The sequence below is a fragment of the Petaurus breviceps genome, unplaced genomic scaffold (assembly GCF_028583685.1).
Source record: "Petaurus breviceps papuanus isolate PSGF00001 unplaced genomic scaffold, PetGlider_PUasm1.0 174, whole genome shotgun sequence".
Classification (NCBI taxonomy): domain Eukaryota; kingdom Metazoa; phylum Chordata; class Mammalia; order Diprotodontia; family Petauridae; genus Petaurus; species Petaurus breviceps.
The window spans coordinates 55,289,026-55,311,784 of NW_027185761.1; the positions used below are offsets into that span (position 1 = coordinate 55,289,026).

The window sequence follows — 22,759 nt, forward strand, 5'->3', positions numbered from 1 at the left end:
ACCACATTCTTGGGAGATGGTGGTGCCCCAAGATTTATTACCTTACAGCCCCACAAGGAAAACAGCAGAAAGAACAATGACCCCGGAGTCTAGAGACCTGACTTGAGATCCTGGTTTTATCACTAAGTACCTACGTGACATTGGGCAAACCATTTAACCTCTCTGGGACTCAGGTGCCACATATATAAAGAAGATAAGGTATGCTAGATAGACTCAAGGATCCCAGAACTGCAGAGATCTGTTCTATGTGCCTATGATTTTTTTCTTTTTTTTTTTTTTTTAAAGCAATTGGGGTTAAGTAACTTGCTCAAGGTTACACGGCCAGTTATTTCTGGGTGGGTGCTAAGTATCTGAGCCCGGATTCAATCCCCAGGTCATCCCAACACTGGGGCCAGTGCTCTTACTCACTGTGCTACCTGGCCGCCCCGCCTATGATTTTTAAGAGATGAGTTTTTATGTCAGGGAGCAGCTTAGGATCATTAAAAGCTCTGCAGAATTTCTGCCATGCTACCTTCCTCCTAGTCAATCCTGGAGCCAACTCTTTGTCCCTCTCCAGTCCCTGCCCCACACATATGCTTATTGGTAGAACACAATGACCCAGCCATCTAGCTGTATATAATGGTCTGGGCCACAAGGATTTGCTTTTCTCTGTAGGAGTTGTTAGGCCAATTCTTTTGTGTTTTGTTCTGAGTTCCATATTTTAGTAAGGAAAGGGAAAAAAGGAAGAAAGGAGGCAGAGGAAAAAAGGAAGGGAAAAAAAGGAGGGAAAGAGAAGAAAGGAAGGAAAGAAAGAAGAAAGAAGGGAGGAAGGAAGGGAGGGAGGAGGGGATAAAGGGAGGAAAGGTTGATGGAAGATAAAAGGAAGGGAGGAAAGAAAGAATCAAATATTTCCTAAGTGCATATGTGTTGGCTAATTTCATGGAATTATTTTTTCCCCTCATCTCTTTGTAGTTTTGTTTTAAGGGATAACTTTCTGGGCAAGGGAAGGGAAGAATCTGTTGGGGAATAAAGGTTATATATAAACAAAAGATACCAATAATTTTTAAAGGAAATTACTCAGCTGAGAGTCTTTGGACTAGGCAGTTGTCTATTGGTTTCCGTAAGGCAGATAACCACAGAGACAGTGAGCTGCCCCTATAAAGGGTAAATGCCATTTACAACTCGATATGATCTCTTGGATCCCATAAATGATTCTGTCGGTTGCTCTGCTTGGAAATAAAAGGAGCTGCTGCCACAGGGAAGAAACCTGGGAAGTTCCAAAAAAAAGTGCAGACACTTGAGCAGCAGCAGAATGGGGGACGTGCTCCCCAAGCCCAGATGTTTGTCTCTACATGACAGTTGTTCTCCGGCTCTGCTTCCCTTTAACTCATTTAGCAAAGAAAAAACGAAGGAGCCACTTGAAACGTAATTGGCCCTCACTGTTCCTGCTTAGGTCTATTACACAAACAGTAGGGAAATTTCTCATATTCGTTCTATTCATTGCAGTGGAAAATATATTAAAAATAAGTCAAGTTCTCCAATCAAACACCTGCCTTCTTAATTGATCATTTTTACTTAATCCCCCCTACCCACTGTCCCACCCAACTCCCCCCAAAGCGATTTGTTTTTAAACAAAGTGGATTCATTTTGTTATGCTACATTACGGTCTTATAAAAACATCACTGGCATAGTAAAGGTGAACAAACCATGAAAATGTCCCCATTCCCCACTGGGTGTAATAAGCGGTCCATATGCCCATCAACTCTTCATTAAAAAAAAATGCTCAACTCTCTATTTTTCTTGTACAATGAATACATCATTTGTTGTATAGAGGGGAAAAAAGACTGGGCTGACTCTAAGTGTTACCTTTCAGGCTGTTTCTCTTCTTGGGATCCCAGGATTAGTGGCTAGAGACATAGAGTTAGGAATACCAGGATTCAAATCCTGCCTCAGATACTGACCTACTGTGTAGCCCTGGGGTAAGTCACTGAACCTCTCACGTTCTTCATCTACAAAGTAACTGGGTTAGAAAAAAATGTTCCTTTAAGGTCCCTTCAGAATCTAAATCTGTGATCCTATGATCACCTGATCTATGTTCTTTTCCTTCAGATCTTCTGTAGTTTGATTGATCTGCAATAGAATTTTTTGGAAGTCACTGAAAAGATTTTTAAGAAAAAAAAACAACTCTCACCGAGTTCACACAGTGTGCCCTGAACATTCAATACTTGCCTAGTGCTTTGGAATGTCGGTGCCCTCACTGGACATGGAGGTCAGGAAGACCTGAGTTCAAATATGACCTCAAACACTTACCAGCTTTGTAACCCTGGGCAAGTCACTTAACCTCTGTCTGCCTCAATTTCCTTATCTGGAAAATAGGGATAATAACAACACCTGCCTCCAAGGCTGTCATGATCAAGTGAGATAATATGTATAAAGCACTTTGTAAACTAAACCACTATATATGCCTCCTCCTCCTCCTCCTCCTCCTCCTCCTTCTTCATTGCTGCTAACCATTTGGAAAGTGAGGGAAAAAAGACACATAGCCACCTCCCCCTTTTAATTTTTATCCCTGTCACAAGGGCATTACAGGACTGGGAACAAAGGCTTTTCCCATCAGATAAGGACCAAAGACAAAAGAAAATGGGCAAACTTCCAGACTCTCTGAGTCAGATGGAACTTTCTAGGGCTGTAGCTTCAATCTTGACTCTTTCCTCTGACTTGAAAAGGCTTTAATTTTCACATTTTAATTTTGAAATGTAAAGGTGCCGGGTAGCTGGAAGCTTCTTTCCACCCTCAATAGAGTTCAGACTCATACATCTGTCTTCAGAACCATGATGCCCAGATGATGTACCGAGCTAATGCATCATGGTAGAATTCATGATCCATCAATGTGACCTAGGACTGGACCCTCGTTGTTGATGTATTACTTAAAAACCACAATTTTTAAGCCCCTGACTTGGGAACCTGTCCAGACTCTCCAGGTTTCATTTCAGTACTATTCCAGAAACAGCTCTTAGGCGCCCACTTGGTGTAAGGATTTGTCTTTGGTCTTGGGAATACAATAGAAGAAATAAAATTATGTCTACCCTTAGGGAGTTTATATTCTATGTAAGGGATACTAGATGACACAACAGAAAAAAGTATTGACTTTGAACCCGGGAAGATCTCAGTTGAAAGCCTACCTTGGACCAATATTAACTGTGTGACACTGAGTAAGTCACAACTTTTCTCAGTCTTTTTTCCTTCATCTGTAAAATGGGGTTAATACGAATACTTACCTAAATCACAGGGTTGTTGTGATGATCAAATGAGATAATATATGAAAATACTTTGCCAACCTGAAAATGCTATATAAATACTAGCTATTATAATGCAACATGAACATAAATAGATGAGTTAAGCCTTTAAATTCTTACTGATCAAATGAGATAATATTTGTAAAAAGCCCTTAGCACAGTTCCTGGCACATAGTAAGCAGTATAGAAATATTTATTCCTCTCTCCCTTTTCCTTCTCAGTTCTGTGTGAGTAGACTTAGATAGAAAACAGCAAGACATACACTGCTGTCAGAAAGTACCCATTCTAACAGGGGAGACCATGCATATGGAAGGTTTCGGTGAGTTGGAAAGACCCTATGGTGTGGTTTCTATTGTTGGCATGTTCTTGTTGTCCTTCATTTTTGAAGAAGACCGGTATATACAAAGTTAGTTCAAGAGAGTGCTAGCACTAATCAATGGTAGTGGTGATTAAAAAAAAAACCAACAAAAAGGCTTCATAGAGCACGTCATTCTTCAGCTGAGCTTTGAAGGAAGCTAGGGATTCTAAGAGACAGGCATGAGGAGGGCGTTGAGTCCTGACATGGGCCCACCTGAGTAAAAGGCACCAAGGTGGGAGATGAACATAGTGCTAGCTAGGGCACAGTTAGCGGGCAGTTTAAATGGAATAGAGTTTGGGCATTGAGTTTGTCTTAGTTTTCCACCTGAAGGAGACCAGTCTATACACATATGGAAAACTCCATTTCATTAAAGGATCTCCATGCCATCCATCTCTGCAGTGCTGATATTCTGAATAACAGAAATCAGTGACAAACAGGGTCAGAGCCCATCATAGATGTCTGTGCTTTTGACGGATGACTAATTTTATTCCTGCATTAGCTATGCTGGGGCTTTGTCCTTACAGCAGCAACACTTCCAGTTCCTCTTGTGTAGGAACAAAGCTGGTAGGGATTTCATGCTGACCTAAGTTTGAGAGCAGAATGATATTGACCACCCCACAATGAATAAGAGAGTCAGACCAGAAAGTACAAGGTCGGGGATTTGGGACACTGCAAAATAGTTTGTACTCGGCACCATTTGATTTAAACTTGGGCATTATGCCTTAGATTGGGGCCAGCTAAGTAACACTTAAAAAATCATTAATTTTATTTTAAAAAGTTATTGATGATCTGAATTATTTTCTGCCGAGCTCTGAACTAGTTGTTGTGGGTGTGGTATAGTAGAGAAACAGCATCGGATTGGTTGGTTGTTTTCCTCTGTGCTCTAAGAGGACCAAACCGACATCACTACACTGGGGTCAGGGTACAGTGTGTCTGACTGTGGCTGATCAGACCAATACCAGCTCACATGGCCGTGCCCCAGCTCAGGCACAAATGGTCCTTACAAACATCTGGAATGGGGATGGCTCTAAATTTGTGCATCTCGCCTTTCTTTTGAGCTACTGCAGTTCTGCTTTGCTTATACAGCACAGCCCCTTCTAGCAGGAGTCGGAAAACTTGGACTCTAGCCACCAACTCCCCATCTCCCCATAATAGACTCATTGTATTATTTGAGGCAAGGGTATGAATTAGATTTTACTTGATTACTTCCAAGATCTTCTCTGACCCTATCACTTAATTAAATAATTAAATTCAATTAATTCAATTCAGCAAACATTCATTAAGTTTCTACTCTCTATGGAATAGAGAGCTAGGTTCTGGGGGAAACACAAGAGTTAGGCTCCACAGGGTTCCTGCTTGCAGGGAGCCTATGTTCTTTCCTCATCATCATTGTATTATTATCTCATTTAAGCTTCATAATACCCCTGGGAGGACAGTGCTATTATCATTCCCATTTTACCAATGAGAAGACTGAAGGGGACAGAAGTTAAGTGGCTTGCCCACAGATATGCAACTAGCTGAATGTCTGAGGAAGGATTTGAACCCAGGTTTTATTGACTTCAGTTATAACACCCTACCTGCTACACTACCTATTTGATTCTGAATCACATCATAGAGTTATTGCATCTCAATTTCCTCACCCACAAAGTAGCAATCCAATTTAAAGCTGGAGTGACCCTTAGAGTTCATCTAGTTTGAACCTTCTCATTTTACAGATGAGGAAACCGAGGCTCACAGGGATTAAATGACTTCCTGATAGGTGTGTAACTGGTATGTGTCAGAGGGAGAATTTGAGCCAGGTGTCCTTGATATAAAATTAGGGTTCTCTCCACTACATTATACTGTTTTTTGGGACTTATGATGCCCCTCATATCTACCCAAGAATGACCAAAAGGCATGATGTGTGAGGGAAATGCTTCTGAAAGTAGAAAGTGCCATACAGATGTCAAGGATTTTCAGTGCTACTCAAACTCTTGGTCCTGTGCTGTTGCCTGGGTGTTTTCCATGGGAGGGGGTAAATCTATGGTGACTGCACTTGTTCCAAGCATCAAAATAGCAATAACAACAGTGATGATGATGATTATGATGAATGGATTTAAAAGGTTGACAAAGTCCTTTACATGTACTGTTGCTTTGATTTGATCAAAATTGTTTTATAAGAGTAGGGACAATTGTTATCCCTACAGTACAAATGAGGAAACTGAGTTTGATAAAGTCAAGTGACTTACCTAGGGTGATAGAACTAGTAAGTATCTGAGACAGGATTTGAACTCCGTCTTCCTGACTGTGGTCCACCATTTTGTCCACAGTACCACCTAACTTCCTCAATGAAGGCTTGAATTAACTTCTACTTTTCCCTTTCCCTACATGATTTCCTGCTGGGAGTGCTATTCCTAGGCTAATTGCTGACTTCGTTTCCTTTACTGGATTCCCCCCCCCCCAAATTCCTAGAAGCTTTATAAATTAACTCATAATATCCAGCAGCAATGGAGTCTGGATTTGTTGACCAAAAATAAATAAATAAATAAAAGGCCCTCTTAGGGACGCTCTCAAATGGAGCTATTATCTGCTCCGTTCACCTTGGCACTGTTTTCCTCATGCCTCCCATTTTAATAGCATATCATTTTTTCCTTGTGCAGTGAAGCCACACAGAAACTCAATCTTGAATTCTGTGGGCTGCTTTAGTGAGGATTCTGGGTCTGGGAGGAGTAATCAGAAAGGGGTGGTGGGAGAGACAGGGAAGGGGCATTTGAGTCTTTGTCCCCAACTCTATATTCGGCCCTTTCATTATCACATTTCTCCCCAGGATTCATAATACCTGCTAGAACATGGCTCAAGGGCAGGAATAAAGTTTTACTTCCACCTAGTTACATTAGAGTATGTACTGGAAGTCAAACTTTCAAATGACATTTTAGACTTGAAAAATATATTCGATTAGCTCTGCTGGATGCCTTGATTCATGTTCTCAGTATGATAGCACGACTACATCTATGGCTTGAGTGTGCTTTGGCAGGCTGAAGAAAACAGGAGGAGTTCAAGGAATCCTCCTGTGTCACTCTTTGGTGCCTTGTCCACATTTCCACCTCCCATACTTGCTAATTCTTTTCTTCTGCAATTTGAGTTTCACCGATTCTCGTTCCATGTCAGTTTCAGACTCACGGACATCGACTTTTTTTATTTCTTTCTTAAAAATGTGCCTTCATCCCCAAGCTCTGCCTCGGTATTACTCTGAATGACAACGAAATAATTCCACTAGGTCTACCTCAACTGGCATTCCTTTCCCAATCTCATACATCCCACCACCAACCTGTTCTTGCTTATTTTTGTTCTCTCTTCTCAGCAGATTTCAGATCCCATTAGAGCAGGTGAATATTTCCTTCCCCTGAAAAAATGATAGAGTGGGAACCAATATGGAATAATTGGACTTCATGAAACATCACTGTCAAATTTAAAAATATGAAAAGAGATAATCACGTCTTTTTTCCTTCTTTTTATATTTTCAGCATGTTCATGTCCATGTACTTCCCAGGAAGGCTAACGACTTCAGCGACAATGACAGCATCTATAATGAGGTAGGGTCTGTGCCTGCGTTCACTTTGCTTGATCCTGGGGTGGTGGTAGTAGATATCAGCTCAGTGAGAAGGGTGTCATCCTTAAGCACTAGGTGGAATGACTAGGAGAGGCCTCTACCTACTAGCATTTTGGAAGTTAAGGATATAGTGAATATCAGGCAGTTTGATGCAAGAAAAAAAACAATCATATTGGTAGCCTTCTTTTGGGAACTTAGTGGCAGCTACAAAAGGCAATGCAATTCAGGGAGAATTCTGTCCTGCAATTATGCAAAATATATCAAATTATTAACAATTGGATGGTAACCTAGTCAGGGTTCTCATTGTAAATGGGAAATGATGTGAAACGAGCCTGGGAAGGTAGCCGGGGGCTAAACTATACAACAGTAGCATGAAGAATTTGTTTTTTATTCTTGAAGCCAACAAAGCTTCTTGAGCAGGGGAGTGAAGTGGTCAGATTTTAGGAAGATTATGTTGGCAGCTTTGTGGTTGAATGGCTTAGAAAGGGAAGAGACTAAAAGGACAATATTTTAGTAGTTGAATGAAAGAGCTCAAATAGGTAGGTCATTGCAAAATTATTTTAGTCAAATATTACTTTTAAAAAATCCTTTGGAATTCAATCACATATTTTGTAGTCATTCAAGAAGCTGTTATTCAAGGGCTTCCTTTAGTGTTGCCCACTGTGCTTGGGTATGAGGGATATAAAGGTGGGGTTCCTGGCTTGGGTGTGTTTTGATTATGAGTAGATATCCCACAATGGAAACAGTATGTTTGACCAATGGAAGGGAAGCTGATGTGCAGTAAACTTTTAACATGTCTAAACTTTTTAAAGAAATTGAATCCAGTGATAATAATGGAAGTAACCTAGTTTGCTTTTATCAAAACTGTATAAGTTAATCCTTTCTTAGGTCTTATGCCCATGGAAAGTGTGATGATTCTGTGTGATCGGTTCAATTGAATACTGGATTGTGGGGCAGATGTGGAAATTATGGTTAGATCAGTCCTTATACTTTGTTTTTAACATTTCAAAGGTCCCTGTCATGAAACTGAATGACAGAGTTTGGAGTCAGGAAGACCCAAGTTCAAATCCAATTTCAGCTACTTCTAGCTGTGTGACCCTGGGCAATTCCCTTAACCTCTCTTTGCCTCAGTTTCCTTATCTATAAAATGAGAATAAAAACAGCACCTACCTCCCAAGGTTGTTGTGAGGATCATATAAATTATATATATGTTAAATGCTTTGCAAACTGTAAAGTTCTATATAAATATTAACCATTATTACCTATTATAATAATTGTAATTGTTTCAGCTGTGTCCAACTCTTTAGGATCCCATGTGGGATTTTCTAGGTAAAGATACTACAAGTTTTCCATCGTCTTCTCCAGCTCATTTTACAGATGAGGAAACTGAGGCAAAAAAGGGTTAAGTGACTTACCCAGGGTCATAAAGCTAGTAGGTGTCTGAGACCATATTCAAACTCAGAGAGATGAGTTTTCTGACTCCAGGTCCAGCACTTTATTCACTGTTCCACATAGCTGCCAATAATAATTATTTTTAAGTAAAAATCTATTTTTCATTAATCATGTAGACTCTACCTATACCCCTTTTTGCATTTTTTATTTAGTCCATGTGGCAATCAATACTCCAAATACTTGGGCCTAGAAAATAGGGAGTATTTATTGATTACTTTAAAAATTACTATAAATTATTTATTATGTAATTTTGAGACATTGTTATTCATGTTGTGACCCTTTTGATTATTTGGAGTGATGAGTTATTATTAAGGATGGGTTATTTCTCTTCTTCCCAGCCATAAGTGGAACCCAAATAAACTAAGATATTGAGTCCTCATCCCTCCTTCAATTGGGATAGGAGGCAAGCAATAGGGACAGGCTGGGGGCAAAGAGAGAAAATGTTCAAGGTCAAAGTTCAATGAACATGACCTAGAATGAAGAAATATTATCAGAGCTTGGAGATATGGGATGGCAATGGAGAAGTATGGATATCCAGAGAGGCAAATGGGTTCAAAGTGAAGGCAAGGGCTGATGAACCAGCTATTAAAACAGCATTGAGTTCTCAGAGAAAGAAGATTTTGACTTCCAGTGCCAAGATGGCAGAGTGACGAAGGAACCCTTTAAGGCTAGTAGTGCAGTACTCCTAACATTTTTACTAGTCTTGTGTGCTTTAGATGTGGGTTCCCCCACCTTGATGTCTTCAAAGGCCAGAGGGCCACTTGTCAGTTATGTTTTTGTTTTTTCACTCATGTTCTAATGAGAGCCATTTGGGGATTGGGTTGGCTTGGATGGTAGCTGAATTTCTTCCCAACCCCAGAATTTTATGCTTCTGAATTACTTGAACTAATGTGACCTTGAACAGTGAAGAGTATTGACTGGATGGATGGTCTAGAAGGTTCCTTCTGATTCTCTGATCCTACATGAGTTCTTTCCTGTGGATCTTCATTATTGTTATTATTTTGAGCGCCAGTTGAGGCTTCTTTCTTGGAGGTTTTAATTTCCCCCTCCATAGGAAGAGGTTTATATCTAGTAATTAGTTTCAAGTGCCTAGAGTTCTTTATTTTTCTGTCTTCTCTGCCATATTCTTTCACCCTCCCATCTACCAGCATATATCAGAATTTTCTTCTTTGTGTAGTAGAGAGTGAATTTGATTCTTCCCTGCCGTCTCTGTTTATATGAATAGAAATAATGAGGTATTAATATATTAATAAAGCATGAACAAGAAGTGACCCCCTTATGAAATATAAATGCCTTTTCTCTGAGTGAATCATGAAGGACAACCCTATGGGCTAATGGAAGATGGTCATAGCTCCAGATGATCATTAAAAAGATAGAGATGGAGGATGAACCTTCCCCTGAAAGTGAATTCCCTGTGGAAGGTGGGGGACTTCAGAGGCTTCTTCCCTCTTCTCCCTTTAGCTATCTCATTTTGAAGGAAATCTGCTTGACTAGTAGGATGCACTTAAATCCAACAAGAAGCAAAACTGCATACACCAGAGATACTGAAACAGAGAGTCTGCAAGCAGCTTCAAGGAGCATGACCTTTGGCACCTATTAAACAAACCCTTTGTTGACTCAACAGAGAACTCATTTTGGTAATCAATAGCTGATCTACTTGAGTACCCCAAAAAGAGAGAAAGGACAATGAGGGGTGGCAGAATCAAGGTTGTGAGTTGCCTTGGTCACATGTTTTCCCTACAGATGTGCCTCACTACTAGTATACTCTCAATTTGTTCCCAGCTCTGTCCATGAATGCTGTACCTGGAGAGAGAGCTCCAGGGTTTGTTTGTTTTTATTTTTTGGCGGGGAAGGGGGAGTTGTTAGGTTTTATAGCTACTAGTCTTACTATAGCATTTTAGTAAATGTCTTTTGTAAGAGCTAACTTTCTCCTGGCTGATTGTGGATGGAGAACAAACTGGTTGGGGCTTGGGACCTATAGTGTTAACGGTGGGTAAACATAGAATATCCTTTAGAATCTGAGGTAGCATCTGTGTTCTGGGGGAATATCCCATAAAGGGTATTGTATTTGCATTTAGACTTTCCTTATTTTTGAAGAATGCTTCCTTTTCCATGATATTCTAGTGAGCATATGAGACATTCATTGAACCTCTTTTTACCTTCTTTCTAGGAGGGAGGCTGGAATTTACAAAATGACAAAATCACATTTACTTAGATATGGCAGAAAGATGTGCCCTGTGAGCAGGTCACTGTAACATTCTTTTTGCCCACCATCCTTGCTAGAAGTAAGACCCTAGTCTTCTATAATTTTTGTTTTTAGCTCATGTTCAATTCCCATGGCAATGAACTAGACCCATTTCCCTTCCTAAAGGCTCAGTCTGATGTTCACTTCCCAGATTTTCACCCATTTGTCTACTATATGGATTTCACTGGAGCTAATGCAACTTTGAAGCCTCAGAGCCAAGACTTTAACTAACCCACATCTTCTGACTCTAAGACGGTTTTCTTTGCACAGGCCAGTGAAGGTCAGAATAAGGAGATACTTTATAAAAGTACAAGGATGTAAACTATGTTGTGGGTGCTGAGGAGCCCCTCATCTGAAGTGGCCACTAGGAAAATATTCTATACACAGAAAACAGTTGGAGGACATAGTCATTGAGGGAAGCCAGGAGAAGAAAGGTCTCAAAGCGTTATTAGCAGATGCAAATCTAGACTCAGAAAGAATGAGCAGTATTTGTCTGCTCCGACCATGGGCCTTCCTAACTTAGTTGGCGGGCAAAGGCAGATCTTAATTGCTTCTGCAGGTCCGTATGCTGTGCCATGGCAGGCAGACTTCTCCCTACAGATCTTGGTGACAGAAGGCTTCAGCTCCTGTAATGACAGTCAGTTTGATGAATGTGAGAACGCTGATAGCAGCCCTTTGAGCTGCACATACAAGCCAGGCTGGGGACAGAAGGGGATGCAGTCCTCAGAGAAGAATGTGTGCTTCTGGAGAAACAAAAGACCCTTATTTGTTCTCTGGACCCCAATGACCAGGTTTCAACCTCAGCCTCTGGCACTTATTAATTGTAGGACTATTTTAAACTCCTGTGACCCTGTTTCCTCATTAGGAAAAAAGAGCATGTCGGCACCAGAGTCCCTGCCCGGCCCTGGGTTTTTGTGAGCCTCCAGTGAGATCATGCAAATTACTTTGCAAACCTTTAATGCCCAGATCACAGAATGAGAGATTTTGAATAGGGAGCACCTTCAGAATCATCTAATGTGGCCCCCTTCATGTCCCAGATCACTTGGAGAGTCTTACCACACAGGCCAGAGCCTTGGGATGCAGCCTCTCAGAATCAGGCTCTTTGTCCTTTACTGCACAGGAGTTGCTTAGGGCCAACTTGCTGGATTTAACTGTCACTTTGCCATTCTGTCAGCTTGAAATTCCTTCTTGGACTTCTACCTATCAACTTTCTATCTCCAATGTCAGACCCAGCTCAGGTCCCTCCTCCTCCCGGCAGCCACCCCTAAATACTCCCTCTCACACTCAACTGACTGCCCAGGACCCTTCTCCAATTCAGCTTGTCTATGCTTCTCACTGGTAAAAGTCACACTTTTATTCCTATGTCAGTAGATAGAAACCTGGAGGCAGGAATACCTGAGGACAAATCCTGCCTCTTAACACTTAACAGCCATATGACATTGGGCAAGTCACTTTACCTGTGTGAGCCTCAGTTTCTTTGTCTATCAAAACAGGGATAATCATAGCACCTGCCTCATAGAGCCGTGAGGATCAAATGAGAAGACATCTGTAAAGAGTGCTGTGAATCTCAAAGTACTATATAGATGCTGGCTATCGGCTGTTATTGGAAGCTCCTCCCTGACTCCATCTCATACTCTGATCCCTTTGGGCACCTGCCCAGTGGGGATGGTCAGGGGGCCTGAGAAGCCGTCTGCTCCAACCTCCTCATTTTATAGATGAAGCACCGAAAGCCGGAGCAAACCAATGACTTGTTCAAGGTCATATAGGTGGTAAGAAGCGGGGCCAAGGTTTCCTTTGAGTCCATACCCAGCACTCTGTACCAGGATGCCTCTCTCAAAGCATCGTTTTTGGGAATGATTCTGCTAATCTTGTCCCTGGTGAGATCACATCTGGAATAGTGCGTTCATCCTAGCCCACTAGTTACCATTTTAACCTTATCACACTTGTGTTCAACCCTGAATTAGGACAGTCCTTGTTAAGCCAAAGAGTGTCCAGAGGAAGCCAAGCAGAATGGTCATCCTGGGGCCCATTTATTGGGACAATTATTGATAACTTATAGATGTTCTAGAAAGGCCAATCAGGATGGTCAGCCCGGGGCCCCATTTATTGGGACAATCATTGATAAGCTAAAGGTTGTCCAGAGGAGGCCAACCAGGATGGTAAAGAGGGTGAACTCCATTCAGGCCATCTCACAACCATAGCAGAGTCAAGAGTTTAATCCAGATCATTTCTCTTTCCCCTAATAATGACAGTGTCCTGCCTTCTGCTTGCCTCATGAGAATGGATTGAAAACCATCCATGAACAAGAACAGTGGGAACTCTCCTATCACCAGTGATATTTATCTTTGACATTGGGTTGCTTTCCCACACCATTTAAGAACAGCCACGTCTATGGGTCTGCAGTTGACTTTTCTGCAAGCAGTGGGTGTTTCAGTACAACACAATTCATTAGGTAGCATTCTCTAGACAACTGGGGTCTTCACTCTGAGAGATGAGATTCTGGCTGTTTTCATTTTTTTGTCATCAGGAACCTAATGGACTTTGTTCAGAAGAAGACCAAAACTTAATTGGCCTTTCTAATTCTGTGTCACCCATCAATAAGCATTCACTAAATGCTCACTATGTACCAGGCACCATACTAAGTGTTTTGCTGAAGTCCCTGCCTTCAAGGAACTCACATGCTAATGAGGGAGAGAACATGTAAACGATGATGTGCATAGAAAAGATATGAGTGCATACAGTATTGATTAAGTTCAAAGCACTGGGAATACAAATGACAAGGTAAGACCATCCCTTCTCTCAAGCAGCTCACAGTTTAATGGGGGAGGCAACATATGTGCAGAGTTGCATATCAGATGGAAGATGGAAAAGCCCAAGGTGGTTACATGAAAAGTGACAGCTCCTATGTGAAGATTTCTTCTATAATGTCTGGTGAAGAGGGTAAGCTGGAGGTAGCCTCAAAGGGAAGACACTGGAATTAAAGGGAGTGGGGAAGGCTTCTTGTAAAAGGTGGTATTGAGATCAAAGGAAGTCAGCTTAGTCAAGAGGCAGAGGTGAGGAGGGAGAACATCACAGAGTGAGGACATGGAGTGTCTTGTTCAGGAACACAAGGAGGTCAGTGTCAGCAAAAACTCCAGGGACTGGCAAAACAAATGGCCCCTGTATTGACATTAGGCAATGACTCATTAGTAGGAAACTCAAGGACAGCCTTACTTGATCCACCTGGAGAGATTAGCCCCCCAGTTCTCATATTCCTGGTGGTCACATTCCAGCATATGTTCTGATAGGCTGGAAGTCCTTGAGACTGTTCTCTAGACCCTCCAAAATTCCCCTACCATCTCATTTGTGGGGAGGGTTAGGTCCTTCTGAAGATGTGCAACTTTCTGCCTTTGCTATGCCAGGCTATAATTAAAATAAGGGATTCAAGGGTAAATCATTTTATTTTTAAGTGTTATTGATGCTTGAACATCTGTCATTTCTAGATTTATTGGCACACTCCCAATCATCCTTCCCATCTAACTCTCACAAAGAAGAAAAAAATCAAGGCAAAACCAACCAATACAATGCATAGGCTTATAACATTCTGCATCAGGGAGACCATTTTAAATTAATATTTACTTATCTGTGTATATGTTATATCCCTACACCAAATCAAATAGAATGCAAGTTATGGAGGACTTTTTTCTTTGTATTCCTAGCTCACAGCACAATACCTTACAGACGTTATTTGCTTAATAAATGTTGATAAAGGCAAGTAGGTAGTAGATAGAGTGCTGGTCCTGGAGTCTGGAAGACTCATCCTCCTGACTTCAAATCTGTTTGCAGACACTTATTAACCATGTGACCCTGGGCAAGGCACTTCACCCTGCTTACCTCAGATTCCTTTTCTGCAAAGTGAGCTGGGGAAGGAAATGGCAAACCACTCTACTATCTTTGCCAAGAAAACCCCAAATGGGGTCATGAAAAGTCATGAGACCTGGGAAAGATCTTAGCTTAAGAAAGCCAAGGCCTCCCACTGCAGCCAGGGCCATCTCCAGTTGTTCTGATCTATATCTTGCCACTGGACCCCGATGGCTCTGGAGGAGAGAGTGAGACTGGTGACTTTGTACAGCCCTGCCTCAGTTAAATCCAGTTCACTTACAGAAGCATCGGCTTCCTGATGTCATGGTCCAGAAGGAAGGACAAACAGCAACTGAAGGTGAAGTTGACCTCCCTGAGCATTTTCCCTATGCCAGCCCTCAGTGTGAACACCTGGATGCAGGCAGAGGACATGGCTTTAATTTCGTTATATTAGAGAGTAGCTGAATGACCTCTGGCAAGTCATGTGACATCCCTGAAGCTCAGTTTCCTGACCCATAAAATTGAGGGAGTTGGTGGGGAGGGACCCCTCCGGCTCCCCCTCTGTAGTCCTGCCCTTCCACTTTCCCAGGTCTGGAAAGGTAGAGATAACACTCTCCAAGGCTGCAGATGATGTTCTATGAATCTCAAGTCTTCCAGGCAGCACCCTATAATTAAAGAGGAGCTGAGCTAAGGGCAGAGAACCTCAGGTCATTTGGATTGTTCCCTGGCTCAAATCTGCTTTATTCCTGACTTCCATTTGTTGTCATTTCTGTCATTGTTGTTATTAAGGCGGTTTAGAGAGGATGCTGACTTTGGACTTGGGCCATCGTGGAATCCTGACTCTACCACTTACTTTGCTGTGTGTCCCTGGCTCAGTCATGTTAACCTCAGTGGGTCTTATTTTTTTGTTTCTATTTTTTTAAAGAAGAAAATAACACTTGTGTTATATACTTCCCAAGGCTTTTGTGAGGATCTCGTGATATAATGTAGGAGGAAGTGCTTTACTCACATGAGATACTATATTCATGTAAGCATTTGTCAGTATTTACTTAAGAAGGAATTCCCAGGGTGGAGCCTGTCAAGGCCTATCAAAGCTGCTTTGTGATTGTCTTAAGGAGTCGCTACAGATTCTTAGAACTGAAGGGATGTCTCAGGATGGGTCAGAGACGACACTATATATTTGAGAACCTCAGTAATTTCTGGAATCTGCACTGTCCTCTGTAAATACTCCAGTTCTTTCAAAGGATCCCTAAACACATGAACTCTTAGCCCCAGCCCTTCCTCATTTTTTCCCCTGGAACTTTTTAGTTTTTCACTGTTCCTCCTAAATGATGATGTCCAAAATGAAACACAGCATTTCTGATGTGGTCTGAGGAGGGAAGGGACTCCTTGGGCAGATGACAATTGCAGCCTCCATAACATACATGGCCTGGGAAAGGGTTGATAAAGCTCAGTGCTTTGTACCTAGTGAGAACTTAATAAATGTTTTATTCATTCGCTCGTAAAATAAAGCATCAGGATTCCATTTCCCAGAATGGGATTCCAGGAGGATTCCTTGTAGGTCTGTACTTTCTAAACCTGTGCTTCCTCCAGTATTGAGAAGGAGGAAGGAGGATTTGCAACTCAGCCAGTAACTTTAGTTAGATTTGGTAGTTTCTGAGAATAAAATGGGATTTAAACATTAATGCTTTAAAATGGCACTTACTGTCAAAATAGATGACAAAAGCTGAAAGAAAAGTTGAGAGATGTTGATTGACACCTCTAAAAGCATGCTTGATGTTCCTCTCCCCCTTAAGTAAATTCAGGGCCTCCCAAGAAAGGGGAGGGTGGGGGAGACAAAGAAATCCATTTGCACAGCCCTGCTGTATTTGTAAATGTTTTTGCCATTTTGGATCTTTCAATGATCATTTTTTAATTCTTTAGACTTGGGAAGATACATTAAGTTTGGCATTAATATGGTGAGCCCCAATGGAGTTCCATACTGCTGGGCTGCTAAAAGGGGAGTAAAGTGGTCTGGGTCAGGGTAGAACTCCTGTGCCGATCAGTACTAGGAATGAGCCCATGAATGACCATTTTCCTTCCAGCCTGGGTGATATAGGAAGACCCAGTCTCAAAAAAATAAGAGACTAGAATTAGAATAGAATAGATTAGAGTATAGTGTAATGAAGGAACACACAGGAATAATGACCCTTTAATAGGGGAAGACAAGGGTTAGAGAGATCAGGGAAATCTTCCTGAAAACACTGAAATCCCACCACTTTGATGACCGTACATTTCACCTAAACATAATGCCATCCCTTAAAAGCTGCCATTTTCCACATTTCCTATTTATAAACTTTTGGAATATGGCCCCATGACCTAACTCACTCCTGCTCCCCATGTACTACAGCCAATGACCAAGTGGTAATGAACCTTATAATCAGTAATAGTTGCAAGATTTCACCCAAGTCAGTGATGGAAATTTCTGTTTTATGCTCTTCTGGGCACAGGGATTTTCTAATAACTAGATCTGAGTTTTCAAATTCCCTCCCTCAATGATTTTTAGCAACATTGATATAAAAAGTGCTCAAGGGCCGGCTCTGTTGAGAACATAGAGCTCACTCTCTGTGGGGGATTAGAAGTCATTACTGATGATTTGATTAATACAGTGAATGTAATTGCCTCTCCTTTTTGGGGAAGGTCCCATGAGAAATTCATGCATATTGGCTGCCTCTGTCACTAGACACATAGGGAAGTTTGCCTCTTGGGATTTCTATATTCAGTCTCATTAGGATAAAAATGATATTTAGATTTGATTAACTGCTCACCTATTGAACCAGACCTAGTCTTCTTTGTGAGATCCCACTGTGAGAACAGAAGAGAGCATGTATAAAAAGTTATTCTCTTTAGTCCTAACATTTGTGGGTACAATAATGCCCATTAGGCATTGTGCATGTTGTCATTTTCTTTCCTAATATCCTGTCTATGTGGTAAAGTGGCAGGGATGTTGGACTGGGAGTTCAAGGACGTGGATTTAAATTCCATCTCTGCCATTACCACCTCTGTGACCTTAGACAAGTCACTTCACTTTACTGAATCTTGGCTTCCTCATCTATAAAATGAAGGGGTTGGACTAGGCCGTGTCATTCAGTTGTATTTGACTCTTCCTGGTCCAACTTGATGTTTTCTTGGCAAAGATATGGGATATTTGCCATTTCCTTCTTCAGCCATTTTACAGATGAGGAAGCTGACACTAACAGGGTAAAGTGACTTGCCCAGGGTCAACATGCTTATAAGTGTCTGAGGCTGGATTTGAACTCAGATCTTCCTGACTGCAGATTTGGTTCTGTGTCAACTTTGCCACCTGACTGTCTCCTCCTAGGCTATACTAGCAGATAAATATATTGCTGTAAACACGGTAGATGAGAATTTGAGCAAGGCATTTGACAATTAAAAAAATAATAATATCCTTATGGACAAAATGGAAAAATGGGGAATGGGTGAAATTATTTGATGGCTGACTGGTGAGATCAGGGGTTCCTCACTTAGAGTCTATGAATTTTGTTAAGTATTTAAATAACTATATTTCATTATATTGGTGTGTGTGTTTTTTTTTTTTAATTTAAAGATCTCATTCAGAGCAGGGGTTCACTGGCTTGTCAAGACTGCCAAATGGGTCTCCTGCAGCAGTGTGCCGATAAATATTGAACAGCTGGTTCTCTGGGGGGAAAAAGGACACACAACATACTTCTTAATTTAATCTTTATTATTAACATTTTCTCCACCACTTTCTTAAGTCTAGACAATCAATAAAACGATAAATCAAGTCCTGATTTGTAACGCTCCATGATTATCCAGGTGTAAATGCTCACACTGAAAATTTACCATTTGGCTCTAATGATTCCCTTCAGACTAGCTCCAGCACACCGCTGGGTCCATGACCCCCAAAAGGTTAAGAACACTTCAACTAGACCCAAAGGGCTCGTTAATGGGTTGCTGTTAACCCGGAAAGAGTGCCCCTGGACTTTATGCTCTTCAATATAGCTTTTCCTTTGACTTCAATGAAGGTACCGATGGAATTGGAACATGGCAGGAAATGGGGAGGAGAAGGTACCAGACTAGATGAAAAAATCTCGACCCCTCCAACTCACCATTCCCTCTCTGACTCCCGCCAAAAAGCACTTAATAGACTGGAACATTGAAAATAACAAGGTGAAGTTGAATAAGGCTAAATGTGAAACCCTACACTTGTTCAGGACCCACCATTGCATTAGTATAGATTTGGGAGGGGTAATGTTAGTGGCTTATCAGATCTTCCCCATCCATTAATAGGCGTCCCATGGAGCCCATTGAGGGAAGCTTGCTTAGGGGAGGCTTGCTTGTAGGAATGTTTTCACACCTTTTGCCAATTTCTAATTAGGCACTGAGTCATGAGGGTTGTGATGCCTTCTGACTCTGAGAAGTGGGTATATACTCTGAATTGGTATTTTGCTTTGGGGGCTTGCTTATGAGGAGAATCTTGTGATTCCCTGGTTGAAATTCTGAGTGGCCTTATGTTCAGAGCTCCCCGACTGCTCAGATGTAAAGGCTCTCTCCATCCAGGGATGTATGTAAAGTATATAGTTTATGCAGGCAGAGAGCACTCTCTGTTGGTTTTTATTTCTCTGAAGTTCAGAGTGCTGACTTTCTCCCTGAGCTAGTGAATATAATTATAAAAGATTATTGACCCCTTAAACAGCTAGCTTTTCTAGTGAAGCAAATCTAAGAACCTGTGCTAGCAGCCATCCTGGGGGTGCCAGTGTAGTTGCTGCTATAGGAAGTATGCCTGGAGAGAGGACAATTTGATTGTTGACTGGTGAGATTGGGGATTCCTAACTTAGGCCTGTGAATTTTGTTAAGTATTTAAATAACTGTTATAGCTACTCCAAACAAGAATTCACTCTCCAACATTCTTAACAAGTGATTATCTAGTTTTGCTTAAAGACAGTGATTCTTCCAAGGCATCCCATTCAAAATTCCTATGGCTATGGATGGGGTGTTGATATCATTCTCATCAGTGCATAATTTTCTTCCTTCAGTTCTTCTGGAATTTCTTAGCACACACCAACACATTTATTTGCCCAGTTTCTAGCCCATTTAAAGTAATTCGCCCCAGAAAGAGGTTATTGCCGGGGGCATCTCTCTCTTTGATTTCCACGTGGAGCTTGCATTAACAGAATGGCAAAGAAGCAGTACCATAGTTGACTTTTAAAACTCACCAAGGAAGGATTATAAAATGAAAATGGACCAGATGGGATATGAGCTTCTGACGGTTTCAAAAACCAAGACATTCCCACTGAAATGTTGGCATAGACTTAAAATGAAATATCATCTTTCATGCTATTTACAGATTTCAAAGTGACAACAATAGTTTGGCATCTCCAAAGGAGAAGAGGCTGTAATGGAAATTCAGTAGGTGATTTTTGAATTTCATTTTATGGAAGAGAAAGTAGAAGAGAACAGTTAACTAGAAATAAAACTGTGGTAACAATTGGGTAGAAAATAACTGGGCTTCCTAGGGGAGGGGAGAATGTGGTAAAACCAAACCAAACCAAAACCAAAAAAAACTCAAGCAATTTCAAAGCAGCTGTGAATTATTACTCACCTTCTGTAACTTTCTGGAACTGTCTCCTGCCAAGCCCATCACAATAATAGCTAAAAAATAGTAGCTAGCATTTAAAAGCACCTATTAAGTGCCAGGCACTGTGGTCTGTAGCTATTATCTCATGTGGTCCTCACAATAACCCTGGGAGTGAGGTGCAGTTATGATCCCCATTTCATTCTTCAGATGAGTAAACTGAGGCCAATGGGGTTAAATGAGTTGCCAAAGATCACACAGCAAGTATTTGAGACCAGATTTGAACTAGATTTCCTTGACTCCAGGTCCAAGCCCTTGATCCACTGAACCTTAATATTTGGGGTTTCCCTGGTCTAGACAGAAGAATGATGAAGAGTAAAATTTTCTTCAGTAAATAAAGAATTAACAACATAAAATTGACTACATCCCTTATACTCCTTACCTTTAAATTCCCATTCTTTGTAAGTGGTACTTTACCAGTTAGCATCATTAATGAATCACTTTCCTTTTCCCAAGACACAATCTTTCAAACCTAAAGTTTTTAACACTAGAATTTCTCTATTTTTCCTGAAACCCTCAGATATTATGGAAGGTACATGTATATTCAACATACCTCTCTCCAGTTACTAGTGTTTTGATTTTGAGCCAAAGGGCAGAGTGAAGGTCCAGACCCCTAGATTAAGTCTGTAAGCCTGAAGTCCAAAATATATCCATTTTGGAACAGATACAGTTGGCTTAGTGGATAGAAAGCTGGCCACCAACTTAGAAAGACCAGGGTTCAAGTGCCATTTCAGATTTCTACTGATTGTGTGACTTAGGACCATAGACCTTAACTTCTCAGAACCCTCAAGTTATCTCTCTAAGACCATAAATGATGATCTACATAGACAGAAGGGGTTTCTTCAACAGAAATTCTCTACTAATGAATTCAGTGGTCCAATCCTCCCTTCCTCTTACTCCTCCAAAAAAAATGCAATTATTCATTTTATGGTCAATAAATAACCACAGTGAGCAACATGGAAAGGAAGCCTTCGAATCCAAAGAGCTGTGTCCCAGGCAATTCCCTAACACCCCAAGTTGATTAGTCATTGATGAGTTGAAGAATAGTTGCTGATCTGAATTGGTAAAAGCTTGTCCTTACAGCAGTGAAATCGCAGGTCAAACAAACCTAACAAAAACTGGACCAGCAGATATGGCACAGGGGGAGGAATTCAAAGATGGAACCAACACCTTCTTTGCCTTTAGTAATAAACATAGTGATGAGTATTTATTTGCCTTACCACAGCCCTACAAAATACAGTACTGAGGCAGCTAGGTGGTACATTGGACAGAGGGCTTGCAATCTGTTAGGAAGTCAGGAAGACCTGAGTTCAAATACAGCATCAGATACTTTGTAGCTGGGTGACCCTGGGCAAGTCACTTAACCCTTTTTTCCTCAGTTTCTCCAACTTTGCCCAGAAGGTGGTGGTGCTGGATAATAACAGCATGTACCTCCCCAAGTTGTTGTGAAGATCAAAGTACCTTGGTATACAGTAGACACTATATAAATGATGATGTCCTTGCTCTCCACTACAAACATCTCTACTAGATGAGGAAGAAACAGAGAATGAAAGAAATCCAATGTTCTTCTAGACCTAGAGCTGAAGGGGATATTAAGAAGCCATGCTCTCTAACCACCTCATTTTACAGATGAAGAAACTGAGGCAAAGATAGTGATTTACCCATGATCACAAGGGAGGAGTTGAATCTAGGTCTCCTTGATGCCAAACCCAGCAATCCATACACTGTGCCACCTAGAGAGTCATACACCTAGCAAGTGGCAGAGCAGGACTAGAACCCAGATCCCCTGATACCAAATGCGTCACTTTCTCCCTTGTGCCAATTCTGTCTCTTATTTAAGAAAAATTCAGAATGAGCAATCAGCATGGCAGTGTCTTTCTGTCAGTAAATATCCACTGGGCTTGGCACAGCCAGGTTCATTAGGGAACCCATAATTGAATTTGCCTGACTGCCGAATCCCTGAACTTCTCTTTAATTAATAGTCCAGTAGCAGACTCACTCAGTAGTTTCCATCAGTCAGCCCCTTCAGAAAATTGGCCACATCTTTTTCAGGAGACTCCAAGCTTATAATTCTAAACTGCTTTGAGGATCAAGTTGATTTCCTAATTTTGGGCATTCCATAAATGTCATCAGGTTGCAAGGGGAAAATGTCCCTAAACTCATAGATCTGAAGTATTTTTTTAAGGAAACGTGCTAATTTTTGAGACTCCTTCTGACAGTCTGTGTCCATGGATCCAGTTGTTTGACAAGTATTGAACATTTGCTATGAGCCAGGCATAGGTGCTAGGAATACAAAGAGAAAGAAGGAAGGAAGGAAGGAAGGAAGGAAGGAAGGAAGGAAGGA

General features: G+C 41.2%; 1 protein-coding gene across 27 annotated transcripts in view; it reads left to right on the top strand.

Annotated features, from left to right (window-relative positions):
- The window catches only part of FHIT (fragile histidine triad diadenosine triphosphatase), a 1,710,176-nt gene that overhangs the window by 1,445,177 nt on the left and 242,240 nt on the right, over positions 1-22,759 (top strand). For 25 of the 27 annotated variants that reach the window (XR_011167576.1, XR_011167575.1, XM_069084211.1 and 22 more), the window contains one exon: positions 7,137-7,205. The exons of the other annotated variants lie outside the window; for them this stretch is intronic. Coding sequence is in view for 23 of the 25 variants with exons in the window: in XM_069084211.1 (XP_068940312.1) it covers positions 7,137-7,205 (69 nt within the window). In the remaining 2 variants the exon portion in view is untranslated. The remainder of the gene's footprint in view (positions 1-7,136; positions 7,206-22,759) is intronic. 27 annotated transcript variants of the gene reach the window in all.